The 27743-nt window shown below is 41.9% G+C and overlaps 1 protein-coding gene across 9 annotated transcripts in view; it reads left to right on the top strand.

Moving 5' to 3' along the window:
• Nucleotides 1-27743, top strand: part of NBEA (neurobeachin) — an 866760-nt gene that overhangs the window by 269454 nt on the left and 569563 nt on the right. For all 9 annotated transcript variants that reach the window (XM_068267062.1, XM_068267067.1, XM_068267066.1 and 6 more), the window contains exons 13-15: nucleotides 4267-4435; nucleotides 22169-22248; nucleotides 25665-25727. In XM_068267062.1, coding sequence (XP_068123163.1) covers nucleotides 4267-4435; nucleotides 22169-22248; nucleotides 25665-25727 — 312 coding nt within the window. The remainder of the gene's footprint in view (nucleotides 1-4266; nucleotides 4436-22168; nucleotides 22249-25664; nucleotides 25728-27743) is intronic.

The following is a 27743-nucleotide window of genomic DNA, read 5'->3' on the forward strand; positions in this document are numbered from 1 at the left end:
GAGAGGGGCTACAGTATTGTGATGATACACATGGAAGAGGGGGCTGCACATTGAATAGGAGGGTCACTGTTGCACTTGGAAGGGGGGCCCCAATATACATGGCCTAGGCGCGAAAAAAGTATAAATCCAGCCTTGCCCCTTAACAATCCTCCTACCCCTTTAAGTCACTACTTCTGACCCACACCTACCCTTTCACCCCTCATGTATCCTTTCAACACCCAATGCACCTCTTCTGAACCTCTTCTACTCTCACCCCTTACCACTCCTGAGCTCCATCTATTTACCTAATATCTTCAATTCTCCTACCCATCTCCTGACCCCTATCTATACTCATACAGCTAATCTATTCTTTCACTTCCCATGCCACCTATCTTCACCCTCACCTATTTTCTGTTATCTTCCTGCTCCACTGAGTCATTTCTTCTGACCCTCACCATCCCATGATCTATCTTTTCACCCACATACCACCCCTCATGACACCATCCTATAATCCCATTCGTTATTCCCTTATCTGACCTCCTACACCTCTGTGAAATCTTTTAAGACCCAACCTCCCTGTACACAACTCCCAGCATGAATCCTTTTGATTACACCTCGACCCCCTTCCTGTCACCCCATCCCTTTACTCTGGCCTTGCATCTATCTTTCATCCCTGCTGAGTCATCTGATCAGATCCCCACTTTCCTACCGATCCTTCATATGTTCTCCCACCCCATCCCAGCCACCTCTCCCTACTTCCACCTGTACTCCAACTCCTGATCTATCCTGCCACACCCCATTCTTCCTCATCTGAAGCCTACCTACAGTTTTCTCATACTCCTTCCTTGTCTTTCACCCCTACTCTTCTCTCTCATCAACGCCTCTGTTCTCCTCTACCCTTTTCACATGTCTCACCTGCCCACACTCTATGCCTTAGCACATGTAGTACCACCAGCCATCACCCACATTCCTTGCCTACCCACCTATCTTATGATTTCCCTATCCATTCCTGGTGACTAAATGGTGCTGTGCCCAGCAGGCATATATTTGCTAGCAGGGGCATAACTAGAGGGGCCCAGAGCTGTGGAGGGCTCCAACTACTAACCTTCCCTTTCTACGATACATGAGACAATACTTCAGATCAGTTTTTTTTTTGGGGGGGGGGCTATTCTTGTTATGGGTGTTAAAGCGGACCCAAACCAAACAATTTTTTTAATTCAAAATATTTAGTTGCACCACTCTGACACATACACAGATAAACACTCCTTCAAGCCTATGAGCATTTCAGTGCATGCTTTTCACCCTTCTCTTTTCATAACTAGGGTTTTACAGGGGGCAGCCATTAGCAATTCCTCCATTGCCGGACACCACCTACTCCACCAGTCTGCTGGATTCTGTCCCGGCAATATGAAAGGAAGGGAGGGGTTCCTCCAATAAATGTATAATATTTTATATTTGTCATCATGCAGCTGAAAAAAGGCTGCTATTTATTATTATAATTTAGAAAATATATTTTATTTCTGAAATCTTGTATTTTTAATTTGGGTCCACTTTAAGCTGGATGTGTAAGCTTATTTTTTGCTTTTTATCACTTGACTATGTGGGTACAATTTAGCAAATTTAGATCAGTGAGCGTAAGTTCACTGGCACATAACTGCAAACAAGTAACACACCCTGGAAGAAATGTTAAAGGGAGATTTAAGTCAACCTAAAAAAAAGGATTTTAACTTACCTGGGGCTTCCTGCAGCCCCCTGGAGTCCTCCTGTGCCCAAGATGCTGGTCCAAGTCCCTCCAGCCAGCAGCGGTGTCCCCGGCAAAGCTGGCCGGTCGCCGCCAGCCAGCGGCTACTGCACATGCTTGGCAGCCAAGAGCGACTGCGCATACTTTGCATATTGCGCACACAGAATGCTCTCGGCCACGGGACCGCGATGAGGAGACACGTGGCGGCCAGCTTAGCGGGGGTCACCGCTGCTGGCCGGAGGGACTTGGGCCGGTGTCAAGAGTACTCCAGGTGCTATAAGAAGCCCCAGGTAAGTTAAAATCTTTTTTTTTTTTTAGAAGAGTACTAAATCCACCTTTTTTTAAAAAAACAAAACCACTGCCTCTAGTCTATCATGCTTATATTGTGACTTTAATGACTTTGAGTCTGTAATCTTCATGCTCCCAGCGCAGAGCAGGAATGTCTGATCAGTGTTCTTGCTTTGGGTAAGTGATTCAGAAAGTATTAGAGAGAGAGAATCACCATGACAGCCAAGAAACTAACATGTTTAGGAGCGTTGCCAGCTTTCCATGTCCCTCTCACTACAGATTTTCTTCCAGTACGTTAAAGCAACTGTCATGCTCGACTCAGTGATTGCAGAAAACAAACGGGTCAACTCCACTCAGGTCAGCCAGGAGGAATCAGCTGATCAGAAGCAGGGCATTGATTTCACTATCTGCCTTATGTGAGAAGAGGTTTATCCTCCATAATAATGTGCTATAGTGGTGCACAGAAACTTTCAATTGCCTCTAAAGCTAGCCATGCACTAGAAAAAATGTTGTTAAGAGACATTCAAATAGATGAAATCAACCAAAAATCTAGACTAGAATTAAATACTAGAAAATCTAGACTACTCATGATTCGATTTTCACCCAATATATCGATCAAGGATGCCTGTTCTTTTGCCAACCAAGAGTGGAAGCGTGGAGGTTGTTGGTGGTGGTGAAGGGGGAAATTAGGCTGAGGAGGCCCGTACCAAAGCAGCGTGCACATATTCTGTGGCGCTGTACAAATTAAGAAACAAACATGGGGTACATAATACAGACAATAGTGTACACCAATATGCAAGATACATATTTGGTGACAAAATACAAAAATGATACAAAATATAGAATTGGAGATGACAGTGATAAAAGTAACATGATGAATAAAATATATAATAATTTTTAAGACACAAAATGGGAGAGAGCCCTGCCCTTACAAGCTTACAATCCAAAGTAAAAACATAGTTGTGGCAGTGCTCTGATATAGCAGCTTATGGTGCTGTGTGATAGCCCAGGTCTGTTAGTGTATGACCAACTTACAAGAAACCACAGTCTTGGATCTGGCTATCTAAAAGTGTTCAGTAAAGATGCTGTCTGAGGCGCCTGATATATATACAAATCACTTAAAAACCGTTTAACAGTGTTGGTCTTGCCTCTCCTGACGAACAAGGTCAAGGTTAGTCGAAAAAAGGTTTTTATACAAGCACTAAAAAGGACAACGCGTTTTGCGTGATCTTGCCCGCTTCCTCAGGTTAATTTGATCAAAGTGCCTAAATGGTTTGGCTGTGCTAGAGTGAGCACCTCTATATAAAGTGTTTTTCAATCATGATAGTTATTGTTTTAATTTACTGCCTTGCAGAGATGTGCACTGTGACCTGTTAGTAATGAAGAGACTATACTCTTAAGCTTTATATATGTTACGGCCAGAACCCGAAGTTTGGCCACTTCGCGTTGTGGCTGGCCACTTCGGGTTCTGGATGGTCAATGTGCGAAGTGGCCGCGGTGCTGCGGCCAATGTCCGAAATGAGCCGAATCCTGGCGGCTCCGATCATTTTCCCCAGCGCTGGTTCCGCCCCCTGCCTCCCTGCTATCGGCTTCTGACAGCCGGGGGACACATGCGTCCCCCCCAGAGTCGTTCGTGGCTGCAGGAAGGCAGAGGCAGGAAAGCAGGAATGTGTTCGTCCCTGCAGAGCGGGTGCTGACAGAAGCAATGTCTGCAGCGCTCCCCGCTCTGCTTTCCTGCAGCCACGACTGACTCGGGGCAGGGGGGGGGGGGGGACTCGTGTGTCTCCGGCTAACTGAAAGCTGATAGCAGGGAGGCAGGGGGCGAAGCCAGCGCCGGGGAAAATTATCGGAGCCTCCAGGATTTGGCTCATTTCAGACGTTGGCTGCGGCCACTTCGCACATTGACTGCCCAGAACCCGAAGTGGCCAAACTTGGGTTCTGGCCGTAACATATACACTGTAGATGGCTTTCCCCGGCAGGTCTCAGAATAGATCTCCTGAGAGACAGTTCAGGCCCCGATGCTGCACAAGTTGCGTCACTACTTTGGTTTGCTAACTATATATAGGTATGTGCTACACTGCAGTTTATAAAACCATGTTTACAATGTAAAGTAGTGTATTCTGTATTTCTCTGTATATGTAAATACAGGCTATATATCAATGTACATGTTTCAATAAATTGTTTTAAAAAAAATATACATGCCTGCCTGGCCTTTTGCTGACATGTTGCATCTTTAAAATGATCTGTTTGTGTTTCAGGTGCAGCTCTCGTTGTACACCTATCTGTCAGCTGAGTTCATCGGCACTGCCACGATTTATACCACCATCCGGAGGGTGGGAACAGTATTACAGTTGATGCACACGTTGAAATATTACTACTGGGTTGTAAATCCTGCTGACAGTAGTGGCATCAATCCAAAAGGCCTTGGTGAGTTCTTTACTGCATGTGATCACCTTTTCAACTATTTGTTGGAAGCTTTAGTCTTGCACAATCCCATACAGCCAAAGAGTACACAATGTTACTTCAAGAATGTTCATTGTTGGATCTTGGCATGCTCTCAAGTATTCTTGCATTGATTTTTCCTGGTTCATTCAGAGTGAGAGGTCTCTATGGTGGTTACAATCCTGATTGTTACCTTTCTTGAAAGTAGGCAAAATCTATATTTTCAAATGATTTTTGATTACCCATGCTTTCCCTTCTAATCCCCAAGTGAGGGGATCATGTCCAGAATTTTAGATAAACTGGGCTTATTCAGCGTTAAAAAAAGGGGGCTTAGAGATGACTTGTATACAGTACATACAGGATGTTCAAGGGCAGTTTAAAAGCTGGAAAATTAGCTTTTTATCATTAGGTCTTTGGAAAGGACAAAAAGAATATGAACTGCGTTAGAAGGAAAGGGGATTGTATCACATTTCTAGAAGAGTGGTTAAGATCTAGAACATTTAGCACAGAAATATTTATGGCAAATTCTGTTTTTTTACTTTAAAGGGCATCCGCCTATATAATTACTGGTCCTAGGAAGTTGATACCGTGATTCAGTCAAGATTATTTTGACTCTTATGCTGGACTTTTAAACGTCATTGAGGGGCAGCTAGCCACATACTATCCTATGTATAGCATGTATATTAAGCTTAAGAACCCCCCCCCCAAAGACTGAATTATGTTCTGCATTAGGGATTTGTTGATAACAGATTTTATCTCCTGTCTACTTCAGCAGAGGGAACGGTAATAAACTTTTCCAATAATGGAGATGCTGTCCGTAATACTGGAAAGGTTTTATATGACAGTTTTATGGCTGTTCCTTTTCTGCAGCAGGCCAGTTACACTCTTATCAGCCTTTAGCTCAGGCAGGAAATAAGACAAGGAAGATGTTGCCATCAAAGTGATTGAGTACAAGAAACCAACACATGGCTATTTTGGGACAGTTATTACTATTGTGTTATTAGTTCCATACAGGAGATTCGGGTTATTGCAAATGTAGTCATTATTATTATTTTTTATTTATATAGCACCAACCAAGACAGCGCAAAATGGAGTAGCGAAATGTGGGCACACCATGCGCCCCCATAGGCTGTAAAAATGAATTACGACTATAGTGATGCTCACACAGTAATTTGGGCGTCGTCAAAAGGCGGAGCCAAAATTACGATAAAAACAGCATAATTCGCCCTCCAGCAATAGCTGGCAGCCGAATTACATCTTTCCCCCTGTGTTCATGGCAGTCTGGAGAGGGGATAGAAACGCCACCAGAATTTTTTGCAGAAGCAGGGTGAGTCATTGTTCGGCTTTGCCCTGTGCCCAAATTTCCCGGCGCGTTTTTTGCAGGTATGCAGTGCCATCATCTTCCATAGCGCTGTACATATACAAAACAAATTTTGGGGAACATAGATACATGAGAAGTTCAAAACACTGTACAATATGGTCATCCAGCAATACAAGTCATTACTGGTTAGCTTTGTGTGTTTTTATTTTTTTTTTTATATAAAAAAAAAAAGAGAGGGAGTTTAAAGGATACCCGAACTGACATGTGACATGAGATAGACTTGTGTATGAACAGTGCCTAGCACACAAATAACTATGCTGTGTTCCTTTTTTTCTTTCTCTGCCTGAAAGAGTTAAATATCAGGTATGTAAGTGGCTGACTCAGTCCCGACTCAGAACAGGAAGTGACTACAGTGTGACCCTTACTGATAAGAAATTACAACTATAAAACACTTTCCTAGCAGAAAATGGCTTCTGAGAGCAGGAATGAGGTAAAAAAGGGGAATTTCTTATCAGTGAGGGTCACACTGTAGTCACTTCCTGTCCTGAGTCAGGACTGAGTCAGCCACTTACATACCTAATATTTAACTCTTTTAGGAAGAGAAAGAAAAAAAGGAACACAGCATAGTTATTTGTGTGCTAGGCACTGTACATACACATGTCTATCTCATCATGTCACATGTCAGTTCGGGTATCCTTTAAGCCCAACTAAAGCCAAAATTAAATCAAAATCGACTTAAAGTGCACCTAAACTGAGAGGGATTTGGATGTTTCCTCTTGAACAATACCAGTTGCCTGGCAGTCCTGCTGATCTCTGCAGTAGTGGCTGAATCACACACCTGAAACAAGCTTGCAGCTAATCCAGTCTGATCTGCATGCTTGTTCCAGGGCTGTGGCTAAAAGTATTAGAGAGACAGGATCAGCAGGAGAGTCAGGTAACTGGAATTATTTTAAAAGGAAAGATCAATATCCTTCTTAGTTAAGTTTAAATTTCAAGAGGACCATTGGTGAAAAAGTATGTGCATGCCAGAGCCTGTAATGTAAGGCACTCTAGTACTGCCGCAAGGATCAGTGGGTCTCTTTTGACCTCTGTTTTAACCATATGTTACATCTTATCAGAGATGGCTTGGGGGAGGTAGGGGCAGGTTTATGTTTTGGGCAATGCGAACTGAGAATATAAGTACATTACATGTGGTCATTTTTGAGCGACTAAGTTTAATGCTTCCTTCACATAATAGTAGGAGAAGGTTGTAACCAAAAAATTCAGTGAAAGCAGGTTCAGCAGACACCCAGTTACTAGTATCTGTAAATGTTTTTCTTTGGCTACTGTGCATCAAAGTCTGCTGTCTAAAATAGTTGACAGGTTTAGAATCCTATCATTTTCTTGTTCTGTAGAAGCAGTGCATAAATTCTGTCTGGAAGGGTTTAGTGGAAATGGGAAATAAATCTTAATTAGCTAATCACTTCTTTAGAGTCCTGGCTGCCCTTCATCTGGGCTTTGCTGTATGTTCAGCCTGGAGTCTTACCTTATTTCATTATTTCTGAAAGGAGGTTTACGTAAAAGGCACGGGACAAAGAGCAGTCACCAATACCAACCACTAAATTGTGTTGTCATTCAGATTTTGGTTAGTCGGTTTCTTCATGAATATCAGTTAATTGGTTTAGAAAACATGGTTTTAGATAGGTGATGTGTGAGGGAATTTTTTTGTGCCTTATCCTTTTTTTGATGAGGGGGGGGGGGGGATCTGTGGTTGATCCAAAGGGTTTAGGTTGAGTATGAATAAGTCCTTCTTGGGTTGGGTCCTTCTGGTTCCATGGACCACCTCAGTCGTTAAATTACCGTATTCATATTTAAACACAACACACCATTTAGTTAAATTCTATACTACTGCCAGAACAATGGGCGTAGTGTCAGATCTACGTGGTTTGATCAATCGTTTATATACTTGGTAACGTTTAGCTAATTTTTATATCGTTTATAAGCTTTCCTAAAGGGCTCCACAGACCATTTAGTTATTTGTAATGGGACTCAATCAGTAGACTGCACTAAATGAAGGATTGCTACAGTGTCCACATTCCTGATGCCATTTTGAGGAATATTTTGGGGATATTCCTCTTCTTTTATAACCTTATTGATGGCCCTTCAGAGGGATAAACATCTTATGATTTGCTGATTTGATTTTATAGGTATACCAAAGATTGGCCAGGATACCCTGTCCAGTCAGTGGTTTAGTCGTAAACAGAGAATCCAGTTCAAAACTATGTTTTCTTGAGCCCGGACACCCCGAAGACTAGAAAGGTTATAGAAGCACACAAAGTATCTTCATGGAGTCTGGATTGGTGATGTTAGATCCTTAACAACCTTCTCATTTTCTGCTATAATTGGCTTCAGGATTGTTTGAATTTCATAGCCTTCTGAGTTTTGAACAGATGCTTGTTTGGGCAACACTACCAATATACTTATATCTTACATTGCGCTGGTTGCTCTTCACTCTTGGAGGCTTGACTTATTTTCATTGCTGTGCTTTGACAATAATCTTACACTTTGCCTTCACACCTTGAAAAAGCTTGAAAATTGTGAAAGTACGTAATAATAAAAAAAACAGCTTCGTCAATAATATGCACAATATATAGTCATGCATTTTATTGCCTGATGATGTTCTGTTCTTCCTTGCGCACACACTATAACACGGTGTTTGGTAATGCTCACTGGAAGCTTTTTTGCTTTTAACAGCCGTAATAATGGGGATTGTGTTGCAGATTTTGCTTTTCCGCCCCCAAAAATACAAAAATGGCTTTTGTTTCAGAAAAAGTACATCATGAAGAGTTATTCTCACTTAAAGCGTGGGTTGTTTGAGATCTATTATCTTTTATGGGTGTTTTTCTAAAGTTGTTTTCTACGGGAGAACTTGTGTAACATCGGAAGGCATCTGTCAGCTTAACGTAGCTGTATGAAAATCATGTAAAGTATGGATAGTTTTATTCCTAGTGAAAGCCAATCTCCAAATGACCTTTTCCTCTGTCAAAACCATCTTTGACTTTTGCTTTTCTTAGTATGGATAGCCATAAAGTATGTAACCGTGACCTTGAAAGTAACTTGTCAATACATTCTCACTACATATGTTTCAGCAGGATTCAGCCAGAGCGGAGGCAGACAGATTTGCCGATTGCATAAGAAGGCTTCCTTCTCAGTAGTGCCTTCAGACCCCTGCGTTTCGTTATGTTTCTGTGCAGATACTCAAGCCTCAGGGTGAAACTCTGGCATACTTACCATATGCTGTCGAAGGCTGTGGCTTTATAGGCTGATAAAGCGTTTCATGAATCATTGCAAGATGCTGCGGATGTGCTAAAATTTTAACTAAATTTACTACTTGTGTTTCAATATGGTTATGTAGGGTCCTACTGCTTTTGTTGCATCTGGACATTTCACGGAGCCATAGGTGGTTTCTCAAGAGGGTTTTTTTGGGAATGCGCCCATTGTGACGTAACATTTCAACCACCATCCTCTGCACCTCCCTGGTTGCCTGTCGATGTAATTCTGTAGCATCATGGTTTTAATGAAGATAAATAAATGGAAGTTTTATTGATTTAGTTCAGAATATTTATCTGAAAGTTGTATGCATACAAATGACTATTAAAGTATACCTGAAATGTAAAAAAAAAAAAAAAAAAGCTACTTACTTACCTCTGGTCCATAGCCTTCTCTGATCCTCCTGCAGCCCACCCATCCAGTGTAGGGACCCTCTACCTATTAAAGAGAGTCTGAAGCCAATTTAAAAACTTGTTTTTACCTGTTATTTAGGTTAAAGAATATGGGCAGTGCTAAAACGCCACATTCCTGCGGCAGAACGAGGGTTTTATACCCCCCAAATCCTGGGGCAAAAATCCACGACTTTCAAAGTCGTGGATTTTGCTGCCTGGGGAGGCAGAGTTTAGCATTGTGGCTCTGCCTCCATTAGCATCAATCCTCAGCTGACCGCTGCCTCTCCCCACCCCTCGCAGTGAAAGAAGACTGAGAGGGGCGGGGAGAGGCAGCGATCAGAGGGGATTGATGGGTAGAGGCAGAGCTACAGCAGAAAGCTCTCCCTCTACCAATAAGCGCTCCCTGGTTTTTGCCTGGGGATTGGGGGGTATAAAACCCTCGTTCTGCCGCGGGAATGTGGCGTTTTAGCACTGGCCATATTCCTTAACCGGTAAAAACAAGTTTTTAAATTGGCTTCAGAATTTCTTTAAATTCTGTACGACTTCAATTGGTTTCTTCCGGCCGTGAACAAGCAAATGCGTACTGGACATGTGTGTGTAAGGTTTGCACATGCCCAATATGGATACACTCATCCACAGCCGGGAGCGCACCTCACACTCGAGTCAGATTGGTTAAGAAAGTCCCCTAGGCTCCAAGAGGATGCGGAAAGCACTTTTTTTTTTTCAGATTTTCATTCATTGGTCATCAGTTTTTAGAATATCTTCACAGTAAGTGAACAGACCCATCCACCAAAAAACTGGAGAACTTTTTGCCCACTTCAGTATTAAGACAATCACTTTCAATATTAATTTATTTATACATTATTTAAACAATGTTTGCCCATAATAAACTCTCTTTCCTCACCCTGAATTACACTTAACTTCCTTGGCGGTAATGATGAGCTCAGCTTGTCCATTACCACTGGAGGGCGCCGCTCAGGCCCTGGTGGGCCGATTTTCATCTTTTTTTTTTTAAACCCGCAGCTAGCACTTTGCTAGCTGCGTGTCTAACCTGATCGCCGATGCGCCGCTACCCGCCGCGTTAGAGCCCCCCCCCCCCCCGAGACCCCGTGCGCAGTGACCCCAGTGCCAGGCAGCGCTGAGGGGTGGATCGGGACTCCCGATGACGCCACAACGTCAATGACGTCATCACAATGGTTGGCATGGCGACGGGGGAAACCCTAAAGGAAATCCTGTTCAGAACGGGCTTTCCTTATGGGGATACGCGCCGGCGGCGATCGGAAGGGTGGGAGGGATGTGTAAGGGAGCGGGGAATCGTGTAGCTAGCGCTAGGCTAGCTGCATGATAGAAAAATAAATAGAGATATTCCAGATGGCGACATCTCTACTGCTGGCAAGGTGCATCATGACAGAATGTTTTTGTTGTGTGTTCCAAATTGAGCAGAAACACACCTGATCCCCCCCCCCCCCCAGAGTGCAGTGAGGGGAGCAGGCTGCATAACCAAAGAGCCTAGTCCAGCTGTTAAGGAACTACAAGTCCCACAATGCATTTGCCTTTGAGTCATGACTGTGGCTGTAAAACTCCTGCAATGCATTGTGGGACTTGTAGTTCATTAACAGCTGGAGGGCCACGTTTGCCCAGGCCTGGCCTAGTCTAAACAGCACTGGAGGGGCGGGGCTACATACCAATATACAGCAATATATACTTATAGGAAGTGTTTCTGGTGCTGAAAACAGGATAATGAATATAAAACTTTTTCTCCTGAATCATTTTATTACATTCTTCTATGATGTCGTTACGGTGGCTCTTTCAGCTGATCATTCTGTTTGTAAATATGATGAGCACCTGACCGGCCGTACAGTGACTTTATTTCTCCACAGATGACTGCAAATTTTTTTTTTGATTTTTTTTTTGCGATCCATCCATAATATGCCATATAGAGTTTTGAGATCTAACGTGAACCCGAGGTGAAAATAAACTGATGAGATAAACTATTATATCTATCCTCCTACTCCTAAAAATGAACTAAATCTTTTTAACCACTTAAGCTCTCAGTCGTTTTCACTTTATGCATCCGAGCAATGTTCACCTCCTATTCATTCGCCTATAACTTTATCACTACTTATCACAATGAACTGATCTATATCTTGTTTTTCCCGCCACCAATTAGGCTTTCTTTGGGGGGTACATTTTGCTAAGAGCTACCTTACTGTAAATGCATTTTGACAGTAAGAATAAGAAAAAAACGGAAACAATTCATTATTTCTCAGTTTACGGCCATTATAGTTTTAAAATAATACATGCCTCCATAATTAAAACCCACGTATTGTAATTGCCCATTTGTCCCGGTTATTTCACCGTTTAAATTATGTCCCTATCACAATGTATGGCGACAATATTTTATTTGGAAATAAAAGAGCATTTTTCCCGTTTTGCATCCATCACTATTTACAAGCTTATAAAAAAAATATATATAGAAATATTTCATCTTTACATAGATATTTAAATAGTTTAAACCCTTAGGTAAATATGTATGTTTTTTTTTTTTTAAATTGTAATGTTTTTTTGTTTTGTTTTTTTTATTAAACATTTTATGTGGGTATTTTTGGGGAGGGGGGGGGAGTAAATAGTGTTTTATTTAGGGAAAAGTGTGTGTAATGTAATTTTTTTTTTTTACTTTTAGATGTAGTTTTACTCTTTGGCCACAAGATGGCAACCTCAAGTTTTTTACATGACGTCACTCTAAGCGTACAATGTACGCTTAGAGGGACATAGTCTCAGAAAAAGCGTAGCTTCCGAGAGAAGCTGTCGCTTTTTCAGCGGGGGAGAGGAATCAGTGATCGGGCACCATAGCCCGATACATTGATTCCTGGGCTACCGAATCCGCGGCCGGGAGTGCGCGTGCACGCGCGATCGGCCGTGGGAGCGCGCCTGTCCACAACGTTTTTATACGTCGAGGACAAAGTGGTTAAAGTATCCCATGGTTTTATTTTATATTTAAACATTTACAAAGTAGGTTGAATGTTTTATTGTCTTTTATCAGTGGCAGATTTGTCCTAGATTTAGAAAAAAAAAGTGAATACAGTAGTTCATGTATTTTATCTCTCCCTGCCCTCAGAAGTTGTATTCTTCCAGGAAAACGTTCATGGCTTTAATCTGCTTATCAGTGATCCTTACTATATTCCCGCAATGTACAGACAAGACAGAAGCTGTTACTTCCATGCCTCGAAATTATCTTTTTTTTCAGGCCACTAAATAAAACAAGTCAAACAGTCTAGTTATTAATATTGTGTACTGTACATACACCTGTTTATTCATCATGTCACATATCACCTCGGGTACACTTTAAAAACTTTAAGTTGTGTCACTTTGTGAAAGCAGCAGTGAAAGGGTCTGTCTGCACACATTGTGGTCCTGGATGTGGAGGCTTCCTGTAGTAGATCAGTTGAGGCACTTCTTATATATTTGCCACGGGTTACTTCACACCCGACCTCCTCGTTGCTCTTTACACTGCCCTATTCTATCAGCACAATGCTTGTTCAGTGAGGTCCTTTGAGGTTGCCAGGAATGGGGATGGCCACAATGAAGTGCTTCATGGCTCCATCCACTGCACAGTCTGCCAGCTGGCCTTAATGATAGGTTTCTCTCGATCTGAAAATGAATTGGGCCCAGGAACCGAAATGTTGCTTCTATGGGTGATTTTTATAGAGAACATTAGTTATTTCTGACACATTTCTTGCAAGTCGGGCCAGTTTTGAGATTTGCTTGTTTAATGTTTTGCTGAGCTTGTAGCTGTTCCTCAAGCTAATTTGTGGTGCTCTGATGAAGAGGAAGTTGCAGCTTTATGCACTGCTGCATTGGCCTGACTGTAGACCTGGTCTCTGGAAAGAAGTCAGATTATTGTTCTAGCCATCACAGAAAAGTTACAGCCGGAGTCAGCGCAAAACTAAGAAAAGTGCCATTTAAATAAAGCAACATTCATTCATTAACGCATACTCTGAAATATCTTTCCCTGTCTTCCCTTTAACAGGATGATGCAACCAGTGACGTAAACAGCAGTTCAGATGAGGTCACATCGGACTAAGCAATATTTTTGTAAAAGAAGACTTTTCCAAAGATAAAAAATGTTTCTTTTTCTTTTGCAAATTAAAACAAACAGTCCAAGTAGCAGTCTGTGTTATGGATTGTGGAAAACATTCATGAAATGCACCTTGTAGCAAAAGGGATTTCAATGGTGTAAGGCTCAGTTCCTACTAGAGCTGGATGTCTAATGGCCAGCAGGAGCAGAACAGTATAGTGTTGGCTCCAATGGTTCTTTGTGGTACAGTTGGAATCTGGAGAATATGCGTTTTCATAATAGGCTTCTTTGGGAAACACATCCACTGTCTTATCATCGTGAAGGTTTTGCGATACCCTACTGCCACAGTTGCAGAGTGACACATTTGAATGGATCCTATAATAATTAGTTTTGGTGTTTGTATTCGGCATAGCCAATTCTAAACACCCTTATACTCCCGACTGCCAATGTACAGCATTTACAAGCGGACATGGTCAGGAAGAGTTCACTGCCTTGCTAGGCTGTAAACTTCGCCTGACCCTGTCAGCTTGTTGGTGCTGCAAAGCGGCAAGTGGGAGTATTAGTGCGTTCCAAATTCAAACACTAGTGATAATTATAGGATCTGTCGACTGTCAGAGAAGAAAGGTTCCTTTTGCTCTATAGTGGGAACCGTGCCTAATACCTAATACGGACTGCTACTTGGACGGTGTGTTTTTAATTCACAAAGTGAGTTATATTTTTTATATACAAGAGAAAAAGTTTTCTTCTGTGTAAAAATTACTTTATCCAATGTAAACCTCCTCTGAACTTCTGTTTACATCATTGGTAACATACTAGGGAATACATCTTCTACATTCCCCAAAGAGGAGTGATTTACTTAAAGTGGTCCTGCAGTCTTGCACAGGACAGAAGGAAAACCGAGAAAATGCACCCTGTATGTATTTAGAGAGTTTAGCCTGTCTAATTCCCCCTCATATGTGTCTAATCACTACCCTAATTTGATCTCCCAGCAGTGTCAGCTCAGGAATCTCCTCTGCCACGTTTGTAAACACAGGATGTTAACCCTTTGTCTGCTTCCATGAAAGCAGGAAGTAGACAAACTTCAGATTTATTGCAGGATTTGTATCAGTTGTAACCATTGCTGAGGAGTTGATACAAAAATCATCCTTCTCAGACTCCTCAGTTAAAGTGAACCTCTGGACTAAAAATCGACTCAGCAGCACTGAAAAGGCCTGGTGTTTCTTTAACAGTTTCACAGCATCAGAACTTCGTTTCTCTTCTACAAGCCGCATTTTTAGCTGCACAGAAGAAAACTGCCCGGGCTTTTTTCCCCTGATGCTGTGCAAAGCATTATGGGATTTCTGATTTTGTTGTTCTCGTTCTGCTGTTTTGGTGCAATTTTTTTTTTTTTTTACAATTTGAATTTGACATTTGAAGCCTAGCATGTGCAGCTGGGAGGGGTAATCAGGACACAGGACAGTTGGAACTGTGTCTCCTGCTCCTTGTCACCTCCTTTCAACCAAAAAGATGCTGCCCCCATGACAAAGATGGCAGCCCCCATGAATCACAAACCTTTGCCTTTTCTTTTAAAACAGGGTGGGTAAGAGATTATATTACCTATCTATTCTAATTAACATAACTAATGTAACTTGATGACAGTATGTTTGTTTAGGCTGAAGTTCCCCTTTAATGAAACCAACGACTCCAACTCCAGGTATCCAAAATTGCTCTGACTCCTCCTCCTTAGTCTAATTTTTACAAAGCCTATGGATTTGGTTCAAAAATCATCCAACTCTGACTCAGTTTCTTGAATCCACCGACTCATGCTTCACAGCCCTGGTAGTAACAAAGAAATGTTTTTTCTGTAAAGGTTATTGTGCTGTTGCGTATATTTTAGAGCAGAGGGGAAGTTCTGAGTTCAGATCCGCTTTAAGGACCTGTTCAGTGAAATTGCAGTGCATTCATTGCAAGCACCCAATCATTTCAAGAAGATTTAAGGAAAAGCAGAAGCTTCACTGCATGTGATCAGGATTGGGAAGTGTACCCTTTTATCCACTTCACATCACCTCTTATGTTAGCTTTTCTTTATAAGGAGGAAGATTTGCATTTTCCGTGCAGGTGTTTGAGGACATGGAATATAGACTTTCCGCATTGGACAGGACAGCAGACTTCTTGTTGCTTGCTGCTGGAGAACTATGACAAAATTGACTGCTTGCTTGGTATGGAAAAAAAAATCAGTGTATTTTTCCTTAATATTTGGTGGGTTCAGTGGGTGTGCATTTTTCAAGTACTGAAAACTGTGTCTATGCAGAACTTGAGGAGTTGCCCTCAAGTGTTTGATTTATTTTTGTATTTAGATTTTAGCTATTTACAGGTCTATTTCTCATATATAGGGCAGAAGTATTTTGGGCACATTTCCAGGCTTTTGTTCAGTTTCTGTTTTTTAATGGATTCAGTAGTAAATGTGCTTTAATTAGCAATGCAGAAGGATTTCTGCATTGCACTTCTGTACTTTATGCAGTAAATATCTTGGAAGTACCTGTCTTGAGGCTGAACTGCAGCACCCTGTAGCTCCTTATTGCCAAGAGTGCGGGAGTCTGTTACCTAACACCAAGCAACTCACTCAATCCAACAGCCCCTCCACCTCCTCCCACTGCTAAGAGAGATTGTTTGTAGTTGGTACTGCAGCTTTAAAAACTGTGTACCTTTCATCCCCCTGCTCTGCCTCCTGTCTTTTTTATTTAAATAAAATAAAATTTAAATACATACATACATACATACATACATACAGGGGTTGGACAAAATAATGGAAACACCTAACATTTTGGCATCATGATCTTTGAACAAGTTTTAAGGAATTAAAACTTGACATGTTAAAAAAAATTTTGTTCATTATTCTGTTATAAGAGGTAGAAAACCGAGAGCCCAATATAGTGTAGTTTGTATTGGAAGATGGAGGACGTAATGTGAAACGTAAGAATTATACTTACAAACCAGGGTTACCTCCAAGGCAACCACTTAAAAGGCAGGTGGGGAGAACAAGCCTGTCCCCACTCAGGATTAAGACGTTGCTCTCTGTGGATAGGAGGAGAGAAGGGTGGAATTCTTGATACACAGAGAAATACAGAGGTGCCAGTAGGATAAAATTCACTAAAATGTCAAAAAAGTTCGGGATGTGGTGGTGGACCAGCCAACCCAAAACAGACACAAGTACTGTCAATTAAAGTAATAAACAATTTATTTCGCAGGCAAAGTCCCGCTTCTTCAGGCAATAAACAGGAGTGATACACAGTACGGAGACTAAAGCACGCTTGGCACCTCTGTCAAGTACTTCCATTGTTATTTGATATGTTTAATTAAAATAATTTTTTTCTACAGATATTTAAACCAAAGTTGGTTATAATTTATAAAATTGGCAGATCTCTCAGACTTTCAAAGAGGCCAAATTGTTGGTGCTCGAGCTACTGTAACAGAAACTGCCCGAATGCTTGGCATTTCAAGTGGTACTGTCTCAAAAGTAATGACTGCCTTTCAAAGAGAAGGAAAAACGTCCTCAGCAAAGCACCGTTGTGGCCGAAAGTCGAAGTTATCTGAGAGAGACCGTCGGACTCTAAATTGAATTGTTAGAAAAGCTCGCAAGACCACAGCTCCTAAAATCACTGCAGAGCTGAATGAACATCTACAGAACCCAGTTTCCACAAAATTTGTTTGTCGAGAGCTACACAAATCTGGATTCCAAGGAAGAACTGCAATTAGAAAACCTCTGCTCTCAAAGACAAATGTTTCAAAGCGTTTAGAGTGGTGTAGAAACTACCAGAATTGGTCCCTCGAGCAGTGGAAAAAATGTGATTTTCTCTGACCAATCATCGTTTTCCTTATTTCCAACCTCCGGCCGCGTGTACGTTTGGGTACAGCCGAAAGAAGCATTATTTCCAGACAGCCTTCTCCCAACCGTAAAACATGGCAGGGGTACTGTGATGATCTGGGGTGCTATTTCTTGGAAATCCACTGGGCCAATGATTTCCCTTCATGGAAGAATTAACAGTCGAGACTATTTATTTTTGATGACCAAGATCATCCTATGGTTCAAGAATGGTTTCCGGAGGGGAATGCCATCTTTCAAGATGATAATGCCCCAATCCATACAGCTAGAATTGTTAAAGAATGGTACAAGGAACATTCCTAATGAATGGCCACCACAATCCCCAGACCTCAATATTATTGAGTATTTATGGTAGTTTTTAGATATTCAAGTAAGAAGTCTATTTCCGCTGCCATCATCTCTAAAAGAACTGGAGGGTGTTTTAACTGAAGAATGGGCTAAAATTCCATTGGAAACAATTCACAATTTGTATGATTCAATACCTCAGAGAATTGAGGCTGTAATTGCCGCAAAAGGTGGACCTACACCACATTAAAATATATTTTGTTGATTTTCAAGGTGTTTCCATTATTTTGTCCAACCCCTGGTTATTAAAAGGTTAAGTGATTACACACTTAACAGGGAGGAACTAGATGGCAATTGCTAAAAAGATGCACTTAAAATGTAAAACACTTAGTTGCTATCGCCTAAAAAGTCTGCGGATGTGAACATTGTAGGATTCATAACATTCATGCCAGATTTCTAGATGCCTGGGGGGGGGGGGGGGGGGGGGAGAGATGGATGGAGAGAGAACGGTTGTGTTGAGGTCATCACTCACTGTTCAGCTTCACAACCCAACAGTAGTGTGTGCCTGAGACCAGGCCTGTGGCAGAAAACAATCACGCAAAACAGACACAAACACTTATGACAAAGCTGCAGCCATCCTATGAATAAGAGTGCTTTTGCAGTAAGAAGTTTTCACATTCCTGAACTTTAGCTATAACAACATTTTAAAGATTGAGACCGTTCCCCAGCGACGTCACTTAGAATTCAGGTTGCGGTCGTTTGCCGGGACAAAGGGAAGCTGATTTCTGATTAGTAAGTAGTGGTTACTGCACACCGTAGCTTCTTGCTCTCTCTAAGTTGTGAAGCGAAGATTCAGCTCCAGGGAAATGATTCGCTGCAGATACAGCGTTGCTTATTGGAAGGGAAAAGCCTTTGGTAAAAGGTGTGTGACAGATATCCATTTAGACAGCATTCATCGTAAGATATTGTTTCCCTTTGGGGCAGAACTCATCTCTGAGCTGATTACTGCATCAGCAGCGTTCCATCAAACGGAGAGTGCATCTGTTCTGTGGACCTGCCATGAAGCGTTACTACTGGAGCATACACATTTGCCTATTTCACTGAGAAACTGCTATGTGTGAACTTAATACAAGAGCAAATAAAATGCATTGACCGTGCAGCTAGTAATTTATTACTTTCAGCTTTGGAGATTTAGCGCACCTTGTCTGAGCTGCTCTCCTGTATATGATTTATGGTGTGTGACTCCTACTTTGTAATAAACAATAGTCAGTGTGGGGGCTGACACAGCTCAGCAGGTACATTTATTAATCCTGTTTCACTGAACAAAGTATAGGTTCTGTGAGCCACGCATATACGTTGTTGTACGAGTCTACATGAGCCTCCACCCCTCCTGTCAGTTGCATGATCAGGAAGTGATGCAGAGAAGTAAGAATTGGTCATAAGACTCGTTGGTTTTCCGTAAGTATCAAGCAATGGTTCTCAAACCTGTCCTCTCGCCTCACCAATGGGAAACATCTCACCCTATAATAATCTTACTTTAAAGAGGAACTGTCGCGAAAATCTTAAAATTGAAAACACATACAAATAAGAAGTACATTTCTCTCAGAGGAAAATTAGCCATACATTACTTTTCACCCATGTTGCTGTCACTTACAGTAGGTAGTAGAAATCTGACATTACCGACAGGTTTTGGACTAGCCCATCTCTCCATAGGGGATTATCAGCATGGCCTTTATTCTTTATAAAGCCATTCCCTGAAAAATATTTACATAAAGATGCTGGCCAGCCTCCCTGATCGCTGCACACTATTTTGGCAGTTGGACGGAGCAACTACCATTCACTAACTGCTTTTAAAAATAAAGAGCACCCTGAGAACCCCACTATGAGAATATGGGCTAGTCCAAAATCTGTCGTTAATTTCAGACTTCTACTACTTACTGTAAGTGACAGCAACATAGGAGAAAAGTAATTTATGGCTCATTTTACTCTGGGAGAAATGTACTTCTTATTTGTATGTGTTATAAATCTTAAGATTTTCACGACCGTTCCTCTTTAAGTTTTACCTCAGTCTTGTTGGGAAGAAAAGTTGTGACAGCCATAAGGGAACCTGAACTGAGAAGGATATGGAAGCTGCCATATTTATTTCTTTTTAAACCATAGCAGTTCTCGGCAGTCATGCTGAACTCAGTGGCTGCAGAACTATCTGCATCGCACTTCTGAAACCAGCATGCAAATTGCAACTGAATTCAGACTAGATTAAGAAAAATTATTAGAGGTGGAGGGTCAGAAAGGCTGCCAGGCAACTGGTATTGCTTAAAAGGAAATAAGTATGGCAGCCTCCATATCCCTCAGTTCAGGTGTCCTTTAAGCGCTAATCAAGGAAATGCCTTTTCAGGTCACATGCTTATATAATGCCAGTTGTATGCTGCTTGCAACTGGGACAGTTTCGCTTATTGCCCATTTGGATTGATTGTCCCAATTCCAAATTGCATGCACTTTGCATTAAATGTCCATGCACCATGCAAGTTGAATTTATTAGCATCTCATTGACCATGTCTGTTTGGTAACCAGGCAAACCTTTTTCCTGGTGTACTTCCTGTGAGTGCTTTCAGGTTGGCCCAGTGGATGGGTGACTGGCTTTCTGTTCTTTTCAACTGCTTGCTTCATGTTGCATTTTCCACTGGAAACAATGCTGGTATTCAAGGATCTAGTTACACAGGTTTTTCCATCAGGGTAAAGGATAAGTTTGATTGATGAGATATAAATCTCCCGTTTATTGAAAGTTTGTTGAAGATTTTAAAGAACATTTCTGACCAGCTGGAGAGTAGTAATCCTCATTTTTTTTTTTCAGTCCATAAGTGAACAAAATGGCAGACTTCAGCTTGGCAGAGATCTCAAGTGATTATAGCTCAAAGTTTGTAAGGCATGGCTCAAACTGTGAATAGGATGAACATAATGAATATGTACCAGTATTGCATCCGGTGTAGTGATGGTCATGCCTAGGAGAACTCATAGAGAAGGATGTGATTTGTTTGATCAGCTGATAGATTTGCTGTGAACACGTCCTACTTCAGCACGTGATCATGACTAGCAAATTAGAGACTTGCGTATCTATCACCTGACTAAACTGATCACATGCTTCTCCATGGGTTCTCCTAGACATGATCATCACTAACTGGGTGCACCTGATAGCTTGACATCTGTCCAAAATGGCAATTGTCCGTAGCATTTTTCTTGCAGTGATGTGATGCCACATTGGTCAAAATGCCTTTTTAGATTGGCTCTTTTCTTACTCTACAGCGGCTGCTCTGCAATGGGGCTTGCCGCACTGCAATGCACCACCTATGAAATGTTCACAGTGTGGCAGGTGCATTGCGGTACAATGGAGTGCGGCATGGGGACACTGCATGCATACACTGACTATGCTTCACTGTATGTGAGGCAGCGTACGGATAATGTGCTACTACAGGGAACACAACACAATGGCCACTGTGAACCTAGCCTTAGGTGCTTGCGATTTGCAACAATAAGACGTAGCATCTCTTCTGCCAGTCTCTTGACACAGACAAGACACAGAACACCCTTTTCTCCTGGTGGACTCAAAGCACCAGAGCTGCAGCCACTAGGACACACTCTATAGTCAGTAGCAGTGTTAGGGTGTCTTGCCCAAGGTCTCCTACTGAATAGGTGCTGGCTTACTGAATATGAGGAGCAGAGATTCGAATCCTGGTTTGTGTCAGAGGCAGAGCCCTTAAAGGGAACCTAAACTGAGAAGGATGTGGATTTTTCCTTTTAAAATAATACCAGTTTCCTGACTCTCCTGCTGATCCTGTGTCTCTAATACTTTTAGCCACAGCCCCTCAACAAGGATGCAGATCAGGTGCTCTGACTGAAGTCAGACTGGATTAGCTGCATGCTTGTTTCAGGTGTGTGATTCGGCCACTACAGCAAACACGATGAAGGCTGGCACTTCCAAAAGTATAAAGCTCTTTATTGAAACATCAATAAAAATGGCTAAGCGGCGACTGCCCGCTGTTTCAGGTGTTAGCCCTTTCTCAAGCCGTTACAACCGTTATACTTTTGGAAGTGCCAGCCTCCATCGTGTTTGCTGCTACTGGGACCCGAAGGTGTGAGGATCCTTTGAGGCTTGGGCGGCACCCGTATCTCCCCTGTTGAATGAGTGCCACTCTTTTTATCATCTGATTCGGCCACTACTGCAGCCAAAGAGATCAGCAGGACTGCCAGGCAACTGGTATTGTTTAAAAGGAAACATCCAGATCCCTCTGTTTAGTTTCCCTTTAACCAGTACACTATCCAGCCACTCTAGTGGGGGGTTCTTGATCTGGAGTTTTGAGCTGTGAACTGACATTGCTCAGAACACTTCCATGGCTGAAGGACTGGCTGATGTTCTGCTCATAGTATAAACGTTGTCCTTCAGAGAATAAATTAAACTGTTCGTTGTTTGTTTTAGATGGCTCCCGACCTTCTCAGAAAGAAATCATTTCATTGCGAGCATTCATGTTGCTCTTCCTGAAGCAGCTGATTCTCAAGGTAATATATCTCCTTTATGTGCATTCCTTAATCTCTTTCTATTTAGGTTCTGTTCTCAGCACCCATGAAGGGATTAGTATGTCTGTGTGCTCACGGCTCAGGACTGCCTTCTATACATATACTTCCATCTTGTAAAAATAGACCATTCTCTCTGTCTAGCTGCTGTGCTTCCTGTGCTGCGGGCCCGCCTTGGCATGGGGATTGATTCACGAAGCTTCCTCATTTTTCACTTTAACTGTAAGGAGAGCTAATGCATGAGATAATTCATGAGGTAAATCGATAAGAGATTAATCATAAGTTAAGTCCGTTATGGAGAGAGCTAATTCATGAGTTAAGTCATTTAAAGAGGAACTGTAACAAGGATTGAACGTAATCCCATTCAGTAGCTGATACCCCTTCCCCATGAGAAATATTTACCTTTTTCACAAATAGATCGTCCAAAGGTTCTGTATGGCTGTTATTGTGGTGAAACCCCTCCCACAGTGTGATGTCAGCACCTAGGTCCTAGAAAAAACACAGAAATCCAGGCACATCACCTCAAGTTAAGACATTTCAATAGGTTATTAAGGAGGTGGTAAAGGGGGTGTGTCCAGCAAAATGGCAAAGACAGTTAACCCTTTGCACACTCGCATGCAAATGTTCATACAAATGCATTCACAGAATTCAATCATACAGGAGCCACAGCTACCCCTACAGCTAAGTCAAAATCTGGGGTCTTAGTACAAAAAAATGCATTCTCTTTCCTGGTCACCTACTCAGCGCAGAGATACCCCAGGTGTCCTAACTCTGGCCCTGTAACATGCATAGTGCAGACATGCAAATATTCATTGCATCAAACCTATCTAAAGATTGGGAGCACACATCCTGACGTCCTCTCCTGGGACAAACCACTCATCAGACTAATCGCACAAGGGAGCTAACAAAATATATTCATGTCCACCATGCACACACCAGCATAAGCTGTGCGCGTCCTGACACTAGTCACAGCCAGGGGAAGGAGGGAGTGCACGAGATTAAACCCTGGCCGGGAGTGCACGAGATTAAACCCTGGCCACAGGGGTCAGTAACAAGACAAAAAACACAAATCCAGGCATAACAGTGTGTAGCTGTAGAGATAGCCGTGGTTCCTGGAGGATTGAATTCTGTGAATGCATTTGTATGAACATGTGCATGTCATAGTGAAAAGGGTTAACTGTCAGCACCTAGACTCTGACATCACACTGTGGGAGCCTCATTGCATTGTGGGCAATAATGACTGTTTACAACTGCCAAGCAGCCAGTATCTCCCTCTGCATATGCATAGTATCTATTAAAAAAAACAACAATCTTTTAGCCTATCATATTGTTAGGGGTGTGTGGCTATAGATAATCGCAGTTGGTGCTGTCTGTTTTTTTTTTTTACATGTCTGCTAGTAGTAAAGCTGATTACATGCAGGCTGATTCTGGATCAAACAATATGAATGAATATCAATCATTTCTTGATTTCGCCTCTATTTTTTGACTTCTCACCTTGCAATGTAATGATTTTTTTTCCTCTTTTCACCAAAGTTCCTCTTTAAGGAGTTATAAATTTTCAGTGAATAAGAAAGGTGAGATAATTCAACAGAAAAGCTTTGTGAATCAGCCCTAAGATGAGATAACCATGTAGCCTGTGTTCCCTTTTCCTCTTATTGTAAGGGCCGGTTCACACTTGTTAAAGGGGTTCTTTCGCGAAAAAAGTAGGCAGTTAAAAATGTGACAGATGACAGGTTTTGAGCCAGTCCATCTTTTTAAGGGGGATTCTCAGGGCTTTCTTTGTTTTCAACAGCATTTCCTGAACAGCAGTTTAACTGCCAAAATAGCAAGATACCAGCTGGCCTCCCTAATCACTTGCACACTATTATGTCAGATTAGATTTTGCAACTGTTGTTCAGGAAATGCTGTTGAAAACCCTGAGAATCCCCCTTAAAAAAGATGGACTGGCCCAAAACCTGTCATCTGTCACATTTTTTAACTGCCTACTTTTTTCGCGAAAGAACCCCTTTAAAAAAAAAAAAACCTGTTAGGGACACTATTTCTTTTAACCTATGCTCTGCGCAGAAGTGGATTCTAATGTTAAAAATAGGTTTCACTTCCACTTGTAAAAGAAAAGGATCCATTTACAGCGTTGCAGGAATGCAGAGAGCATAGTCCGAACTTCCGCCCCGGACGGCTGCCAAAATGTATGCAATGAAAGCCTATGAGAAAGGACAGTGTCTGTTCCCACTGGGCTAGTCACTGCTTCCACTTCACCAGCTTTGATCGCTGCTGTGATGTGATACTTACATGTCATGCCTCCCCTCAATCCCTCGTACACATCCCGGTGGCCGGCATAAGCATTGGGATCTCTATTGGGCTGCAAAGAACAATGGGAATCCTGAGCAACTGTCTATTGCATCCTATCTCATGCTCCTGCCGGCTTCCAGGCTGAGTATGGAGGTATCAAGCGGCCCCGATCTGCGGCGGGACACGTGAGTGGCGGTTTTGCGTTTGCATGAGCTTCCTCCAGGCATTTCAGTCAACCCCTCCCCGTTCCAAAAACAAACAGGTAAGCTAATATGCTTCCCCTGAAATTGGCTTAAAGCAAACCTGAAGTGAGGGAAGACTCAGGATAGCATAGAGCATTCCTGCACCGCCCCCAGTTGAAGTTATTTGACCTTCTAGGTCTTCAGTACTTCTCAAACAGCCTTCGGAATTATTTGGGAGCCCCCTAGTAGCTCCGATGATGAACCCATCCATTCTGCGTGTGCACAGGCCCAGGCAGTAGATCTGAAGGTTGCAGGAGGAGTATTGAAGAGTTAGTTGACCTATGAGATTGAATCAACCAGGGACAGCATGGGAACAACCGGATGGACTGAGGACCGGGAGGGCTATATGGTATCCAGAGTCTTTAATCTACTTAGATAAGTATCAAATCTAAAGTGAGTTTCCTCACTTCTGGTCCCCTAAAAGGGCTTGTTCACACTACAAGAGCTTTTAAGCACTAGTGATTTTGCAAAGCTCTTGCTAATGCAATGCTATGGGGGATTGTTACAAAATCACATCCCTCCAGTGTGAACACACATAGGATAACATTAGCAGGAGCTTTTAAAATCATAAGTGCTCAGAAAAGCTCTTGTAGTGTGAACAAGCCCTAAGACTGTGAAGGATATATTACTATGGTAGGGATTAATTAGATTGTGAGCTCCTTGGGTGGGCTGGGAAGGCGGAGTTGGTGTCAGTTAGGGGCAGTTAGTGGACTCTGTAAAGCATTGCAGAAGATGTCAGTGTTATGTAAATCTTAAAGAGATAAAAAAAAAAGTGCTTGATGATGATGGTGATCTTACCACTTATGTAATCAGGGTGAAGTCTGCATATGGAACAATGCGATGTGATTGTCAATGTCTTCTTTTCTTTAGGATCGAGGGGTCAAAGAAGATGAACTTCAGAGCATATTAAACTATCTTCTGACGATGCATGAGGTATGCCTCTTTTAATTTTTGTTGCTGGTGTTTAGTTTATTGGACGTTTACAAGTGTCACATACAGTCCAGATTGTGGATTAAAAAAATAGTCTTTAATCTTTGGGGGGGGGGGGGGGGAATTACTCACCCCTGTCTCCACCTTTGGCCGCTGAACTCCATGTCCAGTTCCAACTCTCCGATACTCCCTTCCAGTTATGGAGGAGGAGGGATCAGAGAGATGGAATGCACCAAGGAAGTGCAGCCGCTACAAGGGTTTATTAACATCCCCTGCAGCAGTCCGCATATATAAAGACTCGGGCTCTCATCTGAAGCATCCAAAACCACATTTCAAATTTGAGTGCAGGAACACTAGTTAATTGTTTAAGTGCTTTGCATTTCTTGTCTTTAAAGAGAACCTGTACTGAGTAAAAATATTTAAAATAAACACATGAGGTAACTTCAATTGAACATTACATAGTTACCTTGCCACCAGTTCCTCTCAGAAGCTCACCATTTTCTTCTCACAATAATCCCTTCCAGTTCTGACAATATTTTGTCAGATCTGAAATATATCAGTTGCTGTCAGTAAAATATCAGTTGCTGTCAGTTATAGCTGAGAGGAAAACTGATGTACCAGGTAATGTCCATGTTTCCCTATGGCTCAAGTGGGCGATGTTACAGTTTAACTGTGTGCTGACCAGAAAGCTGTTATGGGGTAATGGCCATTTTCAAAATGGAGGACAGAAAATTCCCTTGATCACAGTGAACAAACAGGACGCGGGACAGGAGAAAGACACTGAGGAGTAGACTACATGGAAGGTAAGTATGACTTGTGTATGCTTATTTTGACTTTTAATTTTCAGTTCAGGTTTTCTTTAAAACTAACATCTGCATAGTAAACATTGTTTTTGTTGGCTGGATTCACTTTGCATACAACTGTTTGGGTATTTCTTTCTCATTTAGTTTCAGAAGAAATTGCTTGTAGTAGAATACAGAAATGTTTCTTTGGGGGGGGTGTATACCTTGACCTGATTGTATAAGAGCCAAACCTCACGTCTTGAGGTTATAAAGCACAAAACTGCTCAAAAAACACCTATTTGTATATTTCCCCCTAAATATTTCATTGTTCACAACAGCAAGCTTAATTGAGCACCTAGAATTTTTCTTTATTTGTATGCTGACATCAGATTTTATCTCACTACCATAAAAGTTTGGGCAATGACCTGGGGTTTGTGCAGGTATCTATTGACAACTAGTTCCTCCATAACATAACATAAACATGCCTGCCGGTTGGATCCACCACTATGTAAAGTGTGTATTGAAGTTTTACTGATTAGATAAAAGGACCCGTTCCCTGAGATAAGGGAGGAAGATGTGTGTACCGGTTACTTTGTTAATGTTGCCATGTCAGGGATAATATTTACATGGTGTGATAAGGAACACTTATGTATAATTAATGTGGTATGTACTTTTTTCCATTTTTTTTATTTGCTGTTGTCCTTAATACACCTTTACCTCCATTTTCTGGATTATTATTGAACAAACTGTGACATGCGCTGCGATAGAGATTGCTTCTGTCGTCTTGGCAGGCAGTAGAGCAGATGCCGACTCCGGTCCTTGTGTAATAAATGAGTAATCTGTCTGTGACGTGAATGGAAGAATAGCATCATCCTAGAAGTACGATGTAGCGATGATGCATTTCCAGCGCTGTGTACTGGAGCGGTGAGCTCAGGGGCAGCGCAGGTCATGCAAGACGCTCATAGTATCTGCTTCATCTGTATCCCGCTGAACCATCATCAATCTCTACTGCTGTCATTTTTAATGACCTGTTGGAGAAATTACCTGTCTTAGTTTTTATATATTATTTTATATGGATCACAGTGATGTTCATAAACACAACCACAACCATTAAAGGGACCCTGAAGGGGTTCCAGATGTAAGAATCCATCACTATATCCTGAAAGAAGTGTTAAATATGATATTGCAGTTTCTTACCGCAGTAAAGTTTTCATCTGCCTAATGTAGCCGCTTGGAA

Source organism: Hyperolius riggenbachi, chromosome 2, assembly GCF_040937935.1.
Source record: "Hyperolius riggenbachi isolate aHypRig1 chromosome 2, aHypRig1.pri, whole genome shotgun sequence".
In the NCBI taxonomy this organism is placed as follows: domain Eukaryota; kingdom Metazoa; phylum Chordata; class Amphibia; order Anura; family Hyperoliidae; genus Hyperolius; species Hyperolius riggenbachi.